Source organism: Seriola aureovittata, chromosome 20, assembly GCF_021018895.1.
Source record: "Seriola aureovittata isolate HTS-2021-v1 ecotype China chromosome 20, ASM2101889v1, whole genome shotgun sequence".
Classification (NCBI taxonomy): domain Eukaryota; kingdom Metazoa; phylum Chordata; class Actinopteri; order Carangiformes; family Carangidae; genus Seriola; species Seriola aureovittata.
Genome location: NC_079383.1, coordinates 3,336,300 through 3,357,934, shown reverse-complemented (window position 1 = coordinate 3,357,934; position 21,635 = coordinate 3,336,300). Strand labels below are relative to the sequence as shown.

The window sequence follows — 21,635 nt, the reverse complement described above, 5'->3', positions numbered from 1 at the left end:
ACACCTCCAATCTAGTTTCATTGACTCCTGACTGCAATCAGCTTTTGTTGATGCCATTAGCCGAGGGGTTCACAAACTTTTTCCAGCTACACTATGATAACAAGAACAATACAACGATTTGTGTGTTATTAGTTAAAACAGATTTGTTCATAACTGCGAAGATCTGATCATATTTTAGGACAAATTTATACATAAATCATGGTCATTCCAAAGGGTTCACTTACTTTTCCTAGTCACTGTAAGTTACTAGTGTAAACTAGAAAATGGGAACTTCTTTTTTTTTTTTTTTTTTTAACAAGCACTGGCTCAAGTGAAACTAAAGGGAAACAATGCCAGTGACCATATTCAGTCAGACTTTCCTAATGTCTGGCTGTAAAATGGCAATTGAACATTTTAGTTTCCTTTCTGAAGTTTCTTCCATGACATTTATTTACTTGTGTTTATTGGTGAAGGAGACCATAGCCAGGTGTTAAAGGGGAGCTCGGGTCTGCAGTGAGACATAACTTTTAAAAATCTATATAAAGTAGAGCTGAGGTGCTGATGATGAGGGGAAAATTCCATTAGTCACAATCAGCTAAAAAGTCAAGGAAAACTACCACATATTAGCTAAATATAGGTAAATGCAACCCTCTGCATGATGAAAGGCAACATGAAGTCTGTAATGACTTTACTGCACACATGAACAGCGACACTTCAGACATCTCAGGTAACAGCCCACTTGTCTGCCTGTCATCCATTAAACACTGTATGTGACACAGGCTCAGGTGACACTTTCCTCTCTTTTGAAGGTGTTTCCTCTTCATACAGTGTTTCTTTTACCCTTTCTTTCCTCCCTTCCTCTGTAATCATGGCTAAACCACCACTGCATTTCCACTTTAAGAGCTACCTCTACATAAGTAACACACATGGTGCTTACATTACCGATGAAACATGTTTCATCTATTGGCTAATCGCTAGGCAGCTGCGCACAGAGCAGCCTCTAGTCCCCACTTAGTTACTGCAGTGCCCACAACTCCAACAGGTGTGTGTCCCAAAATTAGTTAGTTTGACAAGAATCAAATAAGGTGTTCTAATGTAAGATTCACCTAAATTGAAACCAAGTGATTTTAAATACCTGGGCAGGCCGCCCAAGTACAGCCTATGTATGAGAAACACTGTCAGTAAAAACAGAAGTTGACACAAGTGTTTTGTAAGCTTGGTTCCTTTTTGGGCAGACAGCTCTGTACAAGTCATGAGAGACACTGGAAATGATTGAAGCCTGTAATGTATCAGTTTCATCTGTGGCTTTTGACATGTTTGCAGTCATTTAGGCTGCTTGTGACAGGGGTGGGGTTACGAAGGTTATCCTTAGGCTCTTCATTCAGAGACAAGCAGAACATGATACTCACACAATGCGTCTGTCTACACATTTCTGACATCTGATATCCACCGACGCCACTGCCAAGGAGCTCCTACTATACCTACATGTCGTTTCTGCTTGTTTATACCTGGGTTGGACACAATAATGGGAAGACCTAAACAAGATCATGCAGAGAGGTGTTGATTCAGCGGTATGGTGATTTTTCAACTGTTGTATGCTATTACTTTTTACAATAAAATAAAATAAACAATTTGTCTTAAAGCTGAATCAACAAAAACTGAACATTAAATTCACAACGGTAGCGTTTATTGCAGGGCTATCACGAGGAGGAATAACATCATCTGCTCATGTTTGTGTCCACTCCCTCTATGTACTTGTTGATTTGAGACTAAACAATGCTCTGCCAACTCCTGATGTCACAGACCTCATTTGGCTTTATTTTGTTCTACAATAGTATTTATTTGGTGTATTTATTACAATGGCAAAGGCAATAAGGCCAAATGACTCACAGTAAATGACTTACTTAGCCTTTCATATACTGCTGACCAAGAGCTGGAAAACCCCATGACTACCACACACCAAATGTAGAGAGCCTCCTGGGGAAAAACAGGTTATGTAGTTTTTTCCCACGTCTGTTCACTGTCTATTCAGTAGAAAGGGCTTTCAGCTGCTGCTGTTATCAATCTCGACCACGTGCACTGTGTGACTGACATAAAACACTAGCTGCAATTTTATGTACAAAGCATAAGAAGATATAAGAACAGGATTTCAGGTGGATTACATTAATGTTTCCATATCCAGTGAGTCTAGTGCATTGATTAGCAGATATTATGCACAATAATATTATTTAGGGATGTCCAAGTTAAGTTTTCTTGTCCCGGATCCCAATGTAAGTGCTTTAATACAGTTTATCTGCTGATACCAAGTCCAATCTCTTACTTATACTACCTAAATATTAATTAAATATGTATCTACAACATTGTCATTTTGAAATTTAAATTTTCATGAGCTACTTGAAAATTCCTGGAAACATTTGGGATCATAATATTCTATGTATATTACTATTCACACAACTGCTACTAAAAATTGCACAAGTGAAGAATAAAATACCTAAACAACTTTTTCAACAGTCTGCTGTTTGTGGTAATATAAATAATCTTATTTGTTATAAAATTACTTGCACTGTATATTGTGTTTATATAATGACGAATACAGTAGTACATCAAAGGCACTAGTTGTCATCAGGAAAATTTTTGTAAATGTCTGCTGTACATAATATTAGCCACTACTGTTCTTAGATCCAACAAGTCCTCAAATTAGAAGGTGTTCCACCAGAGAGCACGGACAAGTTGATTTTTACACCATAAAATTAGTATATATCGAAGGTAATCCATATAATTCTATGGGTTCCATATCAAGGTTAGGTTTAGGTTTAAAAATGAGTATTGGTCAACATATTGTTATCAGGTTTATTTGAAAATATACATATCATTATCAGCCTCAAAAGTATTGGTCGGCCTACACTTTAAGCTTGCCGCTCACCATTAACACATGGCTCTCACAACATAAAACTTTTGGAGAGCACACACACGCCAACCAAATCGTGTTGACAGCTGCAGCATTGTGTCAAATCCAAAGGTCAATTTCTGTCAGGATAGGAGAAAAGAAAACGGAGGCAGCACAGTGAACCTCTGTGAAAAACACAATAAGGCCTCGCCTGGATCTCAGATGATGATATACGTGTGCATTGTGTCGCATATCATGAGTCCACGAGGATAAGAGTTATTTTTAACAGTACTGATAGCTACAGAAAACAGTCTCTGACCAGTCATGACAGGAGTTGGAAATAGAGATACAGTAGTGTTCTCTACTAGTTTATGAATTCTGTAATTGATATGTGAAACTTAAATGTGATGTTTATATGGTTAAAGTAATGAATGTGACAAAAAACTGACAAATGGCCAAAGGTTTTATGACCTGCAGGCCAAAAAGGCCAATTGAAAAAATCTAATTAGGTATTTATTGAAATACCACAGGTCAACATATTGAAATATTCAAATCGTCTGCAGTTCAAAGCAGGGATTTATAATGACAAACAACAAAGTTTGTTGACGACAAGACAATAAAGAAAAGTGCACTTCCAGCTAAAATTGACACTTGACAGGTCCCCAATGAGCATCTATCCCAAGTTAATAAAAAAATGTGCACAACAGAAAAATTAAACTATCATTTTGGTCATAAGTATACTAATGCCCTTGAACGCTCACTGTTGACCTTTGAAAACAAAAGACCCCATTCAAAAAAATTACTTTCGAGGATTGGGCTAAACTGTGCCTGTGTGCATTTCACCAAATGAGGAGGAAAGTTCTCTATAAACCCTTCTGTCTGACCAGTGAGGGACACACCCCCTCCTCTTGAGTGTTGCGTGTAAATAACGAGCAACTGGAACAAACATCCCACGCAGGACTAGCAAGTGAGGCAGCAGGCTGGGAGGCCACACAGGAGCAAGAGCAGATATAGTGGACGCCTGGGCCCAGTTGGTGTCCATGTGCTGACTGCTGAGCTCCAAATAAAGCAGAGGGCAGTACATGATACCCAAGGTGCATGCCTTCTTAAACATGAATGCACATAATGAGTGCAAACATAATGCTGCGTAGTGAAGACTCATTCTTTCTGTTTCCAAAACTAATTTAATGGCATCCAAAATTATTTCATATACATATCACTTTCTCTGATTCTCTAATGAAGCGGAAAAAAACAGAATACACAAGCAATTAAAGAAGCAAACACATGCTTCTGGGAGTGAATGTTTGAGTGAGTCCATAGAAAGAACATTTAACTATATTATTGCCAAAGTCCCTCAGATGCAACAGTAAGCATGCAAGAATGAAAACCTACTGCATTACTGTTCAGCAACATGCCGCAGGACTGTTTCCCAACCACAAAGTGTGTGAACTGTCACAGATGAGAGATTGACAGCCTCTTGCTTACTGTCTCATCAAGTTTAAATGTGACACCTTCTGGGGACCCTTATCCTTGCAGAACCTCATTTATCTGTCACTGTCTGCTTAATCTCCCATAAATCCAAATGTAATCTTAGTCGTCCTCAGCATCTGAGCTAAACTGCGGGGTTCATCCTCTGTTGTACTATGAAACCCCTTCATGTGATTTCATTAGCTATTAATATTTTCATTACGTCTCTTATAAAAACATTGTGCTTTTTAAACATATACTTTATACACTGTTATACAATACAATGTCAGAATATATACTGTGTACTTTAAATGCCGATATCTTACAATAATCATGTTGATATATTCCCTTCACTTGACTTTCCTCACAGCTTGGCGTTTTCTCACTCAGTCTGAACAAGGAACAAGCAAACAGCACATTTATAGATCATCTGAAGGGCTTTAAGAGGCTTGCAAGCCAGTGAAACAAACAGCCAGTATCCTTCAGACAACACTATCCTTTTGTCTATCATTTGTACTTCTTCATAACTACTGCTTCCTTCTTACTCAATCTACGCCTAAACATCTGTTTCACAACCTTGATCGCACAATCCAGCTGTACGTTCAAATATATTAACAGTGTGTTTGATCAGGGGATACAGTTTTCTAAAGGTCCAGTAAAGCCTCAATTAGGAGCTACTTATAGTCACAAATAGTCTTGTGGTGAACTCACAGTAGAAAGCCTTGGAGAAAACTGATTATTACATATCAAGAATACCTTCTCTGTGTACGTTTTGTATGCTAACTGGAAACAATCAGTGTGTTTTATCCTAAGCTTTTAGGTGCAGTCTATTTAAGAAAACCTACTTGACAAAAGCTGCCATGGGCAGCAAGTTAAAAAAAATCTAAGAATAATCTTTTTCAAGAGTCTGCTGGTGTGCACAAGTGGCTCTGTGTTACTGAAAATAGTAAAAGTCAGGGCCTCTGCAATGCCAGACCATCCATTATCTAAACACATTATTTGCTACGCTTATCAACTTTATCGCGGAATAATTTCATTTAGCAGCAGCATCCAGGAGCCCATCAGAAAATACATTGCAACAAAGGAAGTACTGCTAGATATCCCTGCTATCAGTCATGTATTGATTGCAATGCAATGACTGCAGTAGAGGAAGGAAATGGGGAAACTGAAATCCAGGGCAAATGACTCACAAAACAAAAGGGCAATGTTTAATAATAAGATACATAAGAGATGGCCTGTTTTCATTATCCTGTGATAATATACATTCCTGGATTTTTTAATACGCCATGACAGCAAGAATCACTGATACAGGCTTGAAGCAATACCCCACCCAAAATCTATCTGCTGAGTATTAAATCCACTGTCCACCTGCCAAATCTTGTTTACATGATCCAGTTTAGTCAACACTTAAAGTTAATTCAAGTGCAGGTGTAGGATGTTTTTTGTGAATTGATCTATTGATTGTTTTTTTTCAATTAATATAGTCTGTAATGTGTCAAAAAGTCATAAATACCCATCACAACTTCTAGGAGCACAAAATTACATCTTCACCAGTCCAAAATCCAAAAGTATTTAATTAACAGTGAAACAAAACAGCAAAAATAGAAAATTCTCAACCTCTGAGAGACATGGATGTCTTCTGCTCCCAAATAATTAGGTCAAATAAAGAGGACATATTTCCACACAGGGATGAATGACTTAATTAACTTAGCTTTGTCTATCTTAACCGTCAACAAACAGAAATGGTAGAAACACCATAACTGTAATCATACTTCAAAGCCATATTCTGCCATTGTGCCACTGCTGAGTTGTGTATGTGTCCACAGAGAGGACACAATCTTCTTGGGAGTCATGTAACAAATACTCAAGAGATTAAAATGTTTGCTGATGAAAGCTCAGACACAATATACTCTGTCATCGTCTAGCTGAGCGAAATGCGTGACAAAGGACAAGCACAAGCACTGCAAATACACACAACCAAAAAGTGCACACCCACCTTCTTCTTCTTAATCTGATTTTAGAATGAAATTCAATCTATGCATTAAAACTAAAAAAGGCAGGTTTCAACCTGTCCTTGTATCATAGAAGAGGAAATCATGTGGAAGACATTTTCATGGCTCTGCAACTGTGTTGACTAGGCTTCCAGTCAAACACACCTTTTACTCTTAGGGTACAAACCAGAGGTTTATCCCATCCAAAGTACAATGTTACTAATTTAAAACAACACTTTTAGGTCTAAAATAAGCTACAGATGAGAACACACCAGCGTTTATAGCTGTGCTGCATAACAAACAAGCAATTTCTGAATTTTTTCCTCAGTCCTGAAACACATGATCACAAAAGATGAAGGTTAAAAATCAAGACACCTTCTTACATGGTCAGTACTTTAGTACTTTACATGCCAAATAAACAGAGGCATTAAATTAAAGTCTTTATTTTACCTAATGTCCCCAAACTATTGTTTCATGTCTGCACAAAAGAAATGGAACACACTGGAACTCATACCTGTTGATATTTTTCAGTGGATTTCTGTAAATCACCATCAGTAGAGTTTGCAGGACCAGAACCTAACTTGTTATGAACCCAGTATCTTGTATTGACCCTGAGCCAGTGGGAAATTTTTTGTTGGACCTAACATAACAGACTGACACGCTATGTCAATAGCAACACTCTGCTCTATCACCATGATTAATCACAAGTACAACAATAATAGCCAATGTGCTCTTTCTAAATTCTTCCGTTTTTTTTTTTTAGGGACTAAAACTCTTCTTTTATTTTACTGTGACTTATGAAACAGCCTGTATCAACCAAAACATGAGCTCAGTCAGTGGTGCAAGTGGAAAGCAGCATCTGTCTTAAGCTAAATAATTTCCTATGTAAACTCAATGTAAGATCCTGGTACATTAAAACATACCATGTTCAAACTAGTGACCAATTTTTGCAGCTCAACACAGTTTATCAAAACAGCTTGTGCTCTACCATTATCAATCAATAAACACTACAGATTTTCTCTGCACACACTGAGCAATCAGCAGCACACAGTAATTTTGCAGGCTTGTTTGGCCAGTGTGCCAGGCAATTATTATAGCGCCTTCTAGCCCTCAACCTGTTGCTATAGAAGCACCTTGTTTGTGAGCAACTGGCTGAACAAGGCTTGAGAATAAAGACTGCAGCCAAGTTATGGCTCAGAGCAAGAGACATATTCAGTATAATGAAAGAGCAACACTACACAAACAGTATTGTGGTGTTTAAGAGGATCCCATGGAAATATCATATGTAAGATTTTCTGCAGGATTGTTATTATTACTACAATTATTAGACACAGTAAACCTATCTGAAGTTTGTTGTACCGTTGTACAATACTCTAATTGCCATCTCTCCATTATTTAGAAAGGCCCAAGTGCCAAAACCTTCAGCCACATCAGTTGACGCTACTATTCTGGTAGTAATAAAAACAGACCCTACTTGAACACTTACGATAAAGGAATAAAAGGTTGCTCTCTCTAAATTAGAGGAGAAATGTACAGGAAGTTTTGAATAGCCTGCTCATTAAGTTTTATGCTGTTAAGTGACGCAAATATTGATTTAGCGTCGATGGTAATTTAAAATTTGAATTTTATCGAGACATTTAAGCTAGCAGAAGCTTAACGGGCGTTTGTTTGTTGATCCTAAAATGAAGTGTTAAAGTCAGCAGACTGTGGACAAACGACAGTTACATTTTCACAGAAACCAAACCGAAGACAGCAGTTTTTAAAACTAGGCGTATCATTTGCCACAGCTTCGTTTTTTGGGGGTACTCAAGCGCCGGTTTATTACACAATTGCAGCAGTAGGAGCACAGCTGAAATAAAATGCGACGGTTAATCCTCTGCTCTATGGATGAGCTAAGAAGTGGGACACGGAGTTTGTAACGGGCAGCTGTCTTACCGTACTTGTTGGGCTCCCTGTTGTACTCCAGGATAGGCACCACATCGTTGGGGTCCTGCGGCGGCTCGAACACAGAGTCCTCCCCCGCCTCTTTTTCCTCCACTGTGCCACTGCCGGTGCTGCTGCTGCCGCCGCCGGTGTCCGGTGCCGGGTCGGCTACAACCGCGTCCGTGTGGTCCCTCTCCCCGGTGACACCCCCTCCTCCGTCAACCGGGACTACCACAAATCTTTCCCCCATGTCCCTCCTTCCTGTCTTGTTTTGTTGCACTTTTTAGTGGAGGGAAAAAAGACACCGACCGGCTTACCACACTCGGTGAGGGCAAACACACACACAGCGTACAAGGGGACACACAAGCTCACGCGGTTATCAGAGGATTGATTACAGTACAGATGTGCCCGCCCCCGTCCTTCGCTCATTGGCTGAGAGGACCATGGAGCGCTGTCAATCACCCCCAGAAGCAAATCAGAGTGGTTGAAATTTGTTAATTGTGGAATGAGCGAGTTCTAAAATTTGGACCAACTTAATAATGTCCTCTCCATAATTAAGTTTATCTGTAATTTATAACAACCTCACATAAGTTCACATAGTTCAAAAATCCCCTAATTTTAGCCATCAACACCAAAAACATTTTTCTGCTTTCGGAATACACTAAAAAATCATACATAAGACTACATATAATTCAAATAATTTTCATAAATAGGTTTATCTATTTACTATTGAAACAGATGTAGGCCAAGTAGCAAAACAGTGGAGCTAAACAGAATATTCCTTAAAATACAGCATGTGAGATAGTGCCAGTGGAGCATATGTTCTGGCATGTCACACCAAACTCATTACAAGCCTTAATTGTCTCAAAATGATGGGGTAATTAGCACTCACTCTCTACATCCTCCACTATCAGTAGCCTGCCACAGACACTCAATAAACAGCTCTAATTTAAAAAGCAGTGATGGTTTAGTCATTTCCCAACATCTTGTCATAATAACCTTGGTATGTTACAGCTTAGAATAAATGGTTCGTAAATATCTCAGGATGGAATGATCTCTTATTTTTTCCAGGCTGTTTTTGAGACACATGACATGGTCTCAAATCTCCCTGCTGACTGCTAACGAAAGGATAAACTCTTAGCACATTTGAAAGCCATCCAAACATTCTCTGAAATATCAAAACACAACACAACAGGATATCTTTTGCATTTAAGTATTTTCTTTATTTTTCTTTTCAGCAAAATATCTGCTTTAGTTCCATCTCTGTCAGTTTCATATAAAACAGATGATCATCTGGTGCTGGAAATCCCAGATAAAGATCACCAACCCAATTTAATTAATTGTTCCTTGGACAAAGACCCATCTGTCAAGGGGAATCCATTCACAGATCACTCTGGCAGAAACAGTAAGAGGGTTGCACCCAAAACATTCACTGAGATTATATAAGCAGCAGCCTTGTAAAAAGCAACAGGTTGCTATACCTTACAACTGGAATGCACCTTAACATAATAGTTTACAGAGCATGGAAAATCTTCAACGAATCTCAGGTCATTAGGTCACACTGCAGACCTTTTGTGGTTGTACGATGCCACTTGCCATGGTATCATTGTAAATACAAGTATGGTTTAACATGAAGCCTGTTAGCTTGAGGTGAATAGTCATACATTGAGAAGACTAAAGCTCTGAGATTGGACACACAGGGCCTCTCTCAAAGCGGACCCTCCACACTCCCACTCCACCACAGAGTGTAAATCTGATCGTAGTCACACTGAGCTGAGTGAAGCAGCCTTCTTGAATACATAATATATAAATACAGTGGCAAGCTTCAGGATGAACTTCCCTCTCTCCAGCAGAAACAGGAACTGTTGTAACCTTTCGCAACCATGGTTACTCCTGAATAAGATTTTCATCCCAATCGTCTTTAATGGCATTTCTTTTTTTTTTTTCTTTTTTGTAAACATCTTCTCATTTTTAAATCTAAGTGGTGTAGGCAGCAATTTGTTGTCATGGGCAGGGCCAAGGATGGCACAGGCCCCTCCTACCAGAGTCACAAGGTGTATCATGGATGGATTATTGAAGGGGCCGAACGAGTACAGGCTGAGGGCCCTTTACCGTAACCTCTGAATTGAATGACTGTTAACATTTCTTATTGGACAGTTAATCAAACACAAACAACCCCAAAGAAACACAAAACAACCACAGAACCACAAAGAGATCCAAACCAAGGAGTCAGGGGGTTTTGCTCCTATAGTGGGGTGGGTGTCCTTTTACATATCTGTGTCCCATTGTTTCATAATACCACCATGTTACAAACAGCATCTATTTATTGATACAGTTTCATATTCGCATTTTCAAAGTTTTCATTTATTATAGTTTAAAAAATGTAACTATGAATAATGTATAGTTTTATTATTGCCTAGTAGCAAGGTTTTAAACATTCTGTCTATCCATTTCACTATTGTTCCCCCCTATTTCTTTTTTTTAAACTGCGGCCCCCCACTGTGCCCCCAACCCAGTTTGACCTTCATGGAAAAAGGTTTCTAAACCCAGCCCTGATTGTTGTGTATCTCAGCTTGTGCATAAATCATGTCAAATAGTAATTAAATTGCAATTTACTTTTCAGCCACGCAGAATTCCTTAGACAATATTTTGGATGAACTCCAGGAGACCACTCAGACAGTAATTGCTTGAAGGGTGTTACGTGGACATCTAAAATAGACAGCTGGCAGGACAGTTGGATGACCGAGTGCTGGGAGGGTAAGTGGGAGTGGTGTCCTGGGGTTGGGGGTGGGTGTGTTTAGTTTACATAAGTAGTTATAGTCATTTCAGTTCAATTTCTGTTTAAAATGACATTTTACCAGTGCTATTACAAATGAAGGTTTATGTGCTTTGTTTTTGTGTTTAATGTATTTTTATGCATCTGTGTGGATGTTCTTGCATTTTTCAGTCTGACTGGATGAAAGCATTGAAGGATGGACAAGCAGCACAAGCAGGGTGTGAGGATAACATACAGAGCTGACAAACTGACTTGTAATCCCTCATGTCCATGTTGTTTTTACTCATCCACGGCTAAACTCATCACCTCAGTTCAGAATGACTCGCAGGCTTGACAAAATGAAACATAAATTACTTTCTTTTTTTTTTAAGCTGGAGGAGAACAGATGTGGCCTTTACAGCACAACCACAGCTGCAAGTGTTCAGGGCAACAGCTCAGCCTTCATCTTTGTGCCATCCTCATCACTGCCTTTCGTAAAATGGATAATGGACATCCAATTCTTCAATGAGAATAAAAATATGACGTATTTGCTCTGTCATTATAACTGACATTTTTGTACTGTAATGCTCCTGAAAAGCACTGTACTATTGAACAGATTTATTCAAGAAAAAGAAAGAATTGGCCTCATGTGATTAAAATATATTCATTTATGAGTCCCTTACATAGTATGAAAGTATATAATAGAAACAATAAAAACATTGTAGATTATTTTATTAAATACCCCATTTCTGCCAGGAAAAGAAAAAAGAAAAGATGAAAACCCCTAAAAATAAAAAATATCAATTATGGCATAATTGACTTAGTAAATTACAAACGGCAAAACTGGCAAAATTGGGCCTATCCATAGAGCACAATAACACTTCTCTATTTCTTTCTTCAAAATAAAATAATATTTTGTATATTTACATAACCACGTCAGCTATGAAAAGAACAGGAATATTGCATAATATTCAAATAGAGTGACAGAAAAGAGCAGGCTTGTGCAGCTGACTGTAATCACAATTAGTCTGGACCCATTATAAATATGGATCGGCAGTCTACAAACAGCTTTCTCTCATGCCACTCCCACTCTGTAGTCATAGATATCGTCCTGTGGGAGGGAAGTGAACAAACCGGCTGCTGAGGTGGAGATGTTGTCAAGGTGCTCGAGTGAGATGTATCCTTCTGACCTGGCTTTTTTACATTGTGACACAGTTGACTGGGTAGTCCTACTTACTGTCACTGCTCTGTAAGAATATCATCTCACATTAACAGATCCAGTGTTCCTCCATGGAAGCAATCACAGTCACTTACTGTAAGGCAACCGCTCACCGGCCCCTGAAGACTGCTTCAGTGGTGTTTGTGAAATTACGGAGCCAGCGATGCGTGCCTGGAGTGTATGTGGGTCAGCACTATAGCATGAAAGGAAGCTTTTATTCTGAAATGGGTCCCCCACTGCTGTGTCAATGTTCTGTCCCTGTCACAACAGACAGTGTTGGGTCCTCAGCAGCACATCTGAACAGATCTCACAAGGGAACATGATGTAAGAGTGTACAGAGGTGCTTTGAGGAGCAGAGGCCCAGTTGCCACACCTACTGTACATGTGCTTAGAAGCAATACCCGAGACTCTTTCTTCTACCGAGAATGTACTTCACATTGTTGTTCTAAATATCCAAATTAAAATCTGTGCTCTCACACAAATCAGTGCAAGATTTACAAATTCATACAAGCTACCACTGCACACAGTCTGCACAATCTTTGCTTTTATATTTATATTACAGTATAAAATATGAAATATTTATATTTTTGTTTTATCTTCTAATTAATTGGAAACTATGTGGATGATTGAATATTACTTAAGATATATATATATATATATATATATATATAATATATATATATATATATATGTGTGTGTGTGTGTGTGTGTGTGTGTGTGTGTGTGTGTGTGTGTGTGTGTGTACTGCTCAAAAAAAATAAGTGAACACTTAAATCACACATCGGATCTTGATGAACAAATTATTCAAGTTGAAAATCTTTATTGATATACATTGTACAGAGAACAAAATGATTTAACAGTGGTCAATGGAGACCAAAATCATCAACCCACTGAGGGCTGGATTCACAATCACACTGAAAATCAAAGTAAAAAATTGAAATCACAGGCTGATCCAACTTGCATGAATTTCATCACAGCAACTCAATGTGACTCAGTAGTGTGTATAGCCCCCGGGTGCCTGTATTTACTCCCGACAACATTTGGGCATCATGCCCCCGATGAGTCAGTAGGTGGTGTCCTGGGGGATCTGGATCAGGGCATCACTGAGCTCCTGGGCAGTCTGTGGCGGTACATGGCGGCTTCGGATGTACTGTAACGTCCCATAAGTGCTCAATTACATTTAGGTCAGGGAAACGTGTGGGCCAATCAACGGCATCAATGTCTTCGTCATCCAGGAACTGCCTACACAATCTGGCAACATGAGGCCGGGCATTGTCCCGCAGCAGGAAGAACCCAGGGCGCACTGCACCAGCATCAGGTCTGACAATCGCTCTGAGGATTTCATCCCTGTACCTAACAGCAGTCAGGAACTGTTGGCTGTTACATGGAGGTCTGTGAGACCCTCCAAGGATCTGCCTCCCCAGACCATCACTGACCCAATGCCAAACTGGTCATACTGGATGATGTTACAGGCATCATAACGTTCACCACAGCATCTCCAGACTCTTTCACGCCTGTCACACGTGATCAGTGTGAACCTGCTCTCATCTGTGAAGAGAACGGGGCACCAAAGCGGAACTGCCAATTCTGGTGTTCTCTGGCGAATGCCAATAAGCTGCACAGTGCTGGGCTGTGAGCACAGGTCCCATTAGAGGACGTTGGGTCCTCATGCCACCCTCATGGAGTCTGTTTCTGACAGTTTGGTCAGAAACATGCACACCAGTAGCCTGCTGGAGGTCATGTTGTAGGGCTCTGGCAGTGCTCCTCCTGTTCCTCCTCGCACAAAGGAGCAGGTATCCATCCTGCTGCTGGGTTGATGCTCTTCTACGGCCCTGTCCAGCTCTCCTCGTGTAACGGCCGGTCTCCTGGTATCTCCTCCATGCTCTTGAGACTGTGCTGGGAGACATAGCAGACCTTCTTGTGACCGCACATATGGATGAGCCATCCTGGAGGAGCTGGACTACCTGTGCAACCTGATTGGGCTGCAGGTACTGCCTCATGCTACCAGTAGTGACAAGGACACTAAAACCATTCCCTTTTTGGGGGTTGTCTTGCTTTTGCCTCTAAATTGCACCTGTTGTCACTTTCATTTGCACCAAAGCAGATGAAACTGATTCACAATCACTTGTGCTTCCTAAATGGACAGATTGATGTCCCTGAAGTTTAACTGACTTGGTGTTATACTGTGATGATTAAGTGCTCCCTTAATTTTTTTGAGCTGAAAAACCATGGCTTTGAATGTGTGCTATACAACATAACATATAACATGTAAGTGCCATGCTCCTGAATCAAAGGTTTGGCGGAAAACTTTCGCCACAGGGGACGGCAGCCTGAAGCTGAGAGGTAGTGAGTATGGCAGCGGTAGGAGACGTTAACGGGACTTGTTTTTGTCCTCACGCAGATGGCCCGCTGTGTGTAATGAGATCCCACGGGCTGCACTATTCATAAGGGACAGATGTATGTATGTGCGTGTGTGACAGAGAGACACGGAGAATATGAGTAGGCTCTGGACCTTTGTCAAAAAGTCACATTGTGTGTGACTGTAAGCATCTGCAGCCTACAGTGAATCACGGCTGGGTGAGTGTGCACCAGTGACAGGAAGCTAAAAATATAAAAGATGACAGATCCACCATGACGCAGACAAAAATCACTAAATAGTAGACTTGATTCCTTCAATGTAGTTTTGGTTGTACTTCTGCTCTGAACTAATTTTTCTGGATGCAGTCCTTGGATTTCATTTCACAGCCTTAAGTTATTACTGGACCAATCATTATTCTGTTGTTGGGACATGTTCTCATTGTTAGGGGCACCTACCTTTACTTACATTATTCTTATTCAGCAGAGTCTCAGAGAAAGCTCAGTTTACTGAATTCAGACGGAGTCACAAACCAGGTAATCAGACGATCAGGCAAACAAATCTAATGGGGAGCAGGCAGGAGATCAACGGTCCAAAAACAGGTAGATTAGGCAGAGCAGGGAAAGTAATGCTGGAAAACTTGGTAGTAAGACACAAGACAATCTGGCAGAGGGCACGGGAAAATGGACTGGTATATATATTGAGGGACTGATGAGAGAATGAGCCACAGGTGTGGAGATGGGCGGGGAAAACCAGGTGAAGCTGACGAGCAGAGTGCACGGTCTAATTGAGAGGAAGGATCTGAAATGACAGGAGAGTTAGTGACGAGACAACAAAACTAGGTGAAAACAAACTAAGAGTTGGAGGGATTCATGACACTGGTTGCTGAAATGTCTCCCATTGTGGTTGGAACTGTGTGGCGTTTCCTCAATGTGGGTTGACTGAGTCCTTGTAACTGGGTCCATGTTGACCCTGAAAAAACTTGTCAGTCCACCCCTACTTTTGTGTAAGTCATTACCAATGTGTTGCTGAGATCACGTGGCTGCCACAACTACTCCCAGGAACCCAGGAGGAGCTTCGGCCTAGTGGCACTGGTAGCACCGGCTGGATTTGACCTGTAACACAGAAGGCAGATTAAAGAGAGCAGGGCCATGCTGTATCTGATGATCAACAGCTCGTGTCCCTCCTACAAATGACAGCCATCTTGAGACTATTAAACTGAGGCGTACGGGCATTATGAGGCGCAAGGGAACTGCATATAACCTGCCATATAGTAGATACAGCAGCATCCCTGAAGTGGTTTCTACCTCTTGCACTCCCTCACACACCCTCTTGGTCCCACTGAGTTGCTTCACCGTGGACATCTGTTAAAGTGGTAATGGGGAAACCCTGGACAAACTCTTTTAATGCTCTACAAAGAGAACAATAAAAAAAACATGTTCATGCAACAGTGCATCTTCGTTTGTTGTGTCAGTAGTAGGGGGACACATATGCAATATTTTAAGGATCTTCTCTGGATCTTCCTTTTCTTCTATGATCCTCATGCTTACAATGGTAGGAAACCAGACGCGGGTCTATTTACTGAGCCTTGATGTTGGTGCTGAGGTTTGGAATTACGCAAACACCTGTGTTTCCAAACTCACTTTAGCCTGTCCTCCTGTTGCCCTCTTGTCCTCCCCCCTGTGCACCCAGCCTTTCCCTTTACACCAGCCTGGACTGACCAAACATATGTTACGGCTGCTTTGCTGGATGACTGATGACTCACTAGCATATTCACAGCCATGACAGCAGCATACCTATTTCAGTGACAGGGTGGAGAGCTTTTCCTAAAAGCATCATGAAAAGTAAAGACTTTTATTTTGCTTCCTAAAATCTAAGGTAATGTGAGGTCTCAGGGACCCAGCATAGATATTAAAAATACTACAATGACTTGTAGTAGTAAGGTACTGGTTTGTCTGGGTATTAAAGCTCTGGTAGCAGTGACGTGACACCAGCTAAAATCCTCCCTGGAGATGAATTAGTTGAATCAAATTTCTCTCTCGTGCTTGTCCTGTAATCCCTGCCTCTTTGCCTCTGTCTCTCTCTATCACTGCTCTGTCTCCCGGTTTGAAGTTTAGTCTCAGCTGCTGCCGGGGTGGGGGAGTTTTTTTTGGGAAGTAGACAAAGAGGAATGGGATGGTTGGCATACCAGCGGGGACACACACTACCGCACACCCATACAGCTACACACGTATGCACACGTGCACACGAACATGCACTTGCTGGATAAGGGGCAGGTTTCTTATAATATAGTGTGTTCATTTTATCTGTATCTGCACTCCTGCTTGATAAATGAATTCCCATGGATATAATATTAACTCATGCGGTCACACAGTTGCTTATAGACACATCCAACAGAAGTAAGGTTGTGTTTCAGGACATCTGATGAATCTAAGTCCAAAATTCACTCTTCTTTTAGTCCTGTTTTGGCCTCCACCTCCACCTTTGGTCTTCAAGAAACAAAGTCAGGTGATCATTTTTTTGTGAGTTAAGTGACACTTGATTTATACAATTAAATTCTTTCTGAAGTTCAAAAGTTAATTGCGGATTTAAAATATTAAAGCTTTAAAGTTTTAGTTAATTAAATGTGAAAATGTCGTTGAGCATCTTAGCTGGGATAAAACACTTTCAAAGATTTAACCTCTCCTCACCATAAAACTGTGCAACACACTTGAAATGTGTTACTCATTTAAGTAGCAGATGTTAAGAAACAGGAAGAACTGAACGTCAGTGAAAGTGTAACGCTCCACAGTGGGCCTGTTGAGTCTTGATTTGACTAACCAGTCTGCAAAAGCTTGGCTTACTATTTCATATAAATATACAGAAAAAGTCAAAAGGAAACCATCTGGGCTCATGATAATACTCCAATTCCTCACTTATCAAGAAAGGAGAGGAAAACAGTGTCAATGTCCTACTCACAAGTAAGGAAGGGAAGAACAGTCGAAGGCCAAACGTCAGCTCTACCACAGGTCGGCTGTTTCCTCATAGGATGGCAACACACGTCAACTCTCAGCAGCACCAGGAGCAGAACCCTGTACACAGAGAAGCACAGAAGAATGAGAGACAGCGGTGATTGCTGCATGTTGCATAAGTAAAGCTCAGAGGGGAGGCACACTCACACCTCCACACCCTCACTCCCTTCAATCAGCTGAATCACAGCCATTAGCTCACAGCCAACGTGAAAGTCCCTTCTTTCAGATCCATAGCTCAGCCCGGTTTGGAGGTTGGAGTCTTTCACTGACTGTGAGATGGCATGTGTGTTTGTAGGGCTCTTCTACTGCCTTAATCCACAACAGTCATGCTTACTTTTTTTTCCCTGTCAAATTTTGTGACAGGTAGTCAGTGCCATAACAAATGTTGTAATGGAATTATATCTTTATTGAATATAATAAATAATATAATGTCAATGTTGTGCTTTAGTTTTGCAAATGTCACCCCCCCACCAGGTTTCTGCAGCCAAACCTGCGCTCTAACAGTGGAAACTGACGACATTTAAATACATAAATAAAAATATATGAAAGAAGCATGAAGTAGTGCTTTGTTTTACACACACACACACACACACACACACACACACACACACACACACACACAGGAGGAAGGGGGAATTCTTTTTTACTCTTAATACCTTCAGAAATGTCAGTGTTTTTGAGAGGTAGGATATTATGTACAGTTACATGTCAGTGTGTGTTGGCATTACATTCCCTGATGTGAAACCATGGGATGAGGGGAAGAAAAGTCCCGGGAGGAAAGAAAGATTAGGAGGCAAAACAATGAGTGAGAAAAAACGAGGAATTTTTACTTATATTTTTATAATTAAATTCAGCTCACCTACTCCACTGGGGGAGGAGCCATACCTGGAGCAGGAGAAGAGACAGAGAGAGCAGCCATACACAAACACTACTGGGATTGCAACAGTTGGCTCCTACAGTGTCTGTGTTAAGATGTTAACAGCTCTTAATTTGGTGGCTGGAAAATGGTGTGAAAGGGAACAAGTTACCAAAGGTGTATGGTGGCCCCTCCTGGCAGATACAGGGGCCCGCTCTTACCACTGACTCAAGCAATGTTAGAATTCAAGAAGGCGTTTACAGCTAGATCAGGGCTCCTTGCTTTTAAGTCATATCTGTATCCTTTGCCTACATTCCCACTGCACAACATGAACAGGAGCCTCGATATCCCTGAATAATAATAACAATAATAATAATAATAATAATAATAATAAAAATAATAATAATAATAAATGAAAATACTTTCAATTAAATAATTAGCCTACTTTTTTTCATACTTATTTTTATCATCTATGAAATGTTGAAAAATGTTCATTACAGTTTGAGAGATGACATTTTAAAAAACAAAGGCAAAAGAAAAGCAAATCCACACGTTTGAGAAGCAGGAATTAGTGAATGTTTTGCCTTTTTGGCCTAATAACTGACTGAAAATGAATTGACTATCAAAAAGTAAAAAAAAAAAAAGAATAAAAAAAAAATGTACATCAATCAATAACCTGAGGAATGGTTCCACCTCACCACCATAATCCTGCTTTTGAAATTTTAAATCTCCAATAAAATTAAATATTTATTATGAGTAGTAGGGGTAACAGGATGTGTAATATGCTATGCTAATCGTAACATAATAACATAATATTACTTACTTTACTTATACTTTTTATTTAAATTGGAAATTTTTACAAACAATCAGACATATCAGTTCTTTAATATAAGACAAAAAATGGAAAAAATGTATAAAAAATATTATTTTCACAAGTGTCACAGGTCGTCATGGTGATGAGGAGTGACGTGTTCAGGTGCTGCTATAAAAACAGATCCCACAATTCTGATCTCATTCTGCACCTGAGCGCTGATTGACAGGAGCTGAGCTTTTCTACTGTTGAAAACATCTGTGATAAAGTGCTAACATCTGGAAGTGAAAAGCAGCCGCTGAGGCGAGGAGAACATGGCCTCCTATTGTTTCATCCGTGAGAAACACCTGCTGACTCTCAGCATCTTCAGTCTGGATGACCGCTATGGTAAAACACAGTAGACCACAGCTGACTGACACACCTTTGCTCTGTGACATTATTAAATGGAGCATAACAAACTACTTCTTATTAAATTAGAGAATGAATTATATTTATTAATAGGCCTACATGGGTTATTTTATTTTTGTTTGGTTAAAGTTTTTCCCCAGAACAGCATCAAAATATACAAGTTATTTGGGTGTAAAGTGATCACAGGTGATCGGGTTTGTACTGAGTGTGCACGTGACAGGTGAAAAAAGGAGGAACACTGACGCAGTGATTTAGAAAAACGACGTCGAGTTTAACATTGAAAATATAGGACAAAGATGGCGGCCGGGCCATTTTTCATAAAATGCTAAAAGTTGTATATGTGGCACGCGCCATGGAAACTACGCCCGGTGTTCGAACGAGCCAGAGACAAGACGCCTGACGTCAGCGTGGTAATGCTGGCCCCGGTCTCTGTCTGTGGAGGACAGAGTCAACATGTTTCCACTGTTGACCAAAAGTGATTTGAGAGTCCCTGCGTCAAGGCGCAGTGCCATTACGCACGGCTGACCTATTACGCACGGCTGTTCTTCATTAAATCATGTGCAAATGACACCAGGCTGCTTCAAAATAACCTCATTCACATTTATACACGGCGGAAGATTTGTTTATAACTCGGAGACCCCGGATTATCGCAGCTCATCTCACGCAACACGCCCATGTATCACATTTTAAGATGTAACAGCTTTAATCATTTACAACGTGGAATACAGTAGAATTACGACAAGCAACCATTGATGCTGTTATATAAACAGTCTGGCCAACAATTTTTAAAAGATTTGCTCCTCTAATCATTTTACTAACTAAATGTTAAAAATCAATCAAGGATATATAAATTCATGCAGAAGCTGAAGCCTCATTTGTTGAGCTGCTGTCCTCATGCTGTGATTGGCTCAACTGTTTCAGAACCAATGATGTGACTGAGAGTGTCTGTCTGTTCACTGTCTGTTCCTCTTTTGCACTGTACATTGTTGCACACATTGAACCACAATGACAGGTGCGACTGGAGATGCCTAAGGCCTGTTGCTTTGCACTTGGCGTTGTACTTGTGTGTTTAAAATCCAATCCTGACTAATGTGACTAATGTTTTCCTTTTTGTTTTTCCTGTTTAGCTGATTTTCCTCTGCCAGGACATGGAGTCCTTCAGATGGTGATAACCAATGTGAGGAACCGTCCTCTGAGCAGCATGAACGTCGTGTCCATGAGCAAGTCCATCCTGGGCCTGTACCACCACCTCATCACAGGCTCGAAGGACTTTCCTCTTATTCCATTCAGAGGATCCTTCCGTTCTCTTCGGTCGGTCACACCCTTCTCCCCTATGAAGCAGAGGGAGAACACCAGACCGTCTCCGTCTGGAGAGACCAGCAGGTTTGATGGTTCCTGCTGCAGGCTCCAGCTCTACTTCATGTACACAGACTCCAGTTATTCCTGAGAGGACGGAGCCGGCAGAGCTGAGGGCCGACCGCAGAAACCGTGTCCAACACATAAAGGCTGATGGCAGGACTGTGAGCAGAGTCATCTCCCCTGTGTACCGCTCTGACAGCATCCAGATGCTGACAAACCACTGGAGAGTGAGCGACTACAGAGCAGACGGACACATCATCATGTCAGTCCTCTGTTGGTTCACTGGAGATTCTCTACAGAGTGCAGAGAAGACGAAGAGGAAGGCCTCTGAGGAAGACAGCAGCAGCAGCAGCAGTCTGTGTCGGCCAATGAAACGCCTCAGAGGGTGATGGGATGGTCCAGTAGTTCTCACGAACAAACCAGGACATCCAGCAGTTCCTGGAGGACCTGCAGACTCCAGCCTCTTTGGTTCTTTGATGGTTCTGGACCTGCTGCAGCTTTTGGTCTGTCCCTTCAACACTGACATGGTTCAGTCCATTTTGGACTCTCAGGCCTGAACTGATGCCTTGAAAATGAGACTGACCATGTTTGTGTCCTGCGTCTGGCAGGTCAT

General features: G+C 40.7%; 1 protein-coding gene across 4 annotated transcripts in view; it reads right to left on the bottom strand.

Annotated features, from left to right (window-relative positions):
• The window catches only part of slc12a7b (solute carrier family 12 member 7b), a 57,205-nt gene extending 48,617 nt beyond the window's left edge, over positions 1-8,588 (bottom strand). For 2 of the 4 annotated variants that reach the window (XM_056364195.1, XM_056364196.1), the window contains exon 1: positions 8,260-8,588. In XM_056364195.1, the coding sequence (XP_056220170.1) occupies positions 8,260-8,497 (238 nt within the window). In that variant the 5' untranslated portion in view covers positions 8,498-8,588. The remainder of the gene's footprint in view (positions 1-8,259) is intronic. The other 2 variants (XM_056364199.1, XM_056364197.1) reach the window with 2 other exon arrangements.
• Positions 8,589-21,635: the final 13,047 nt, after the last annotated feature.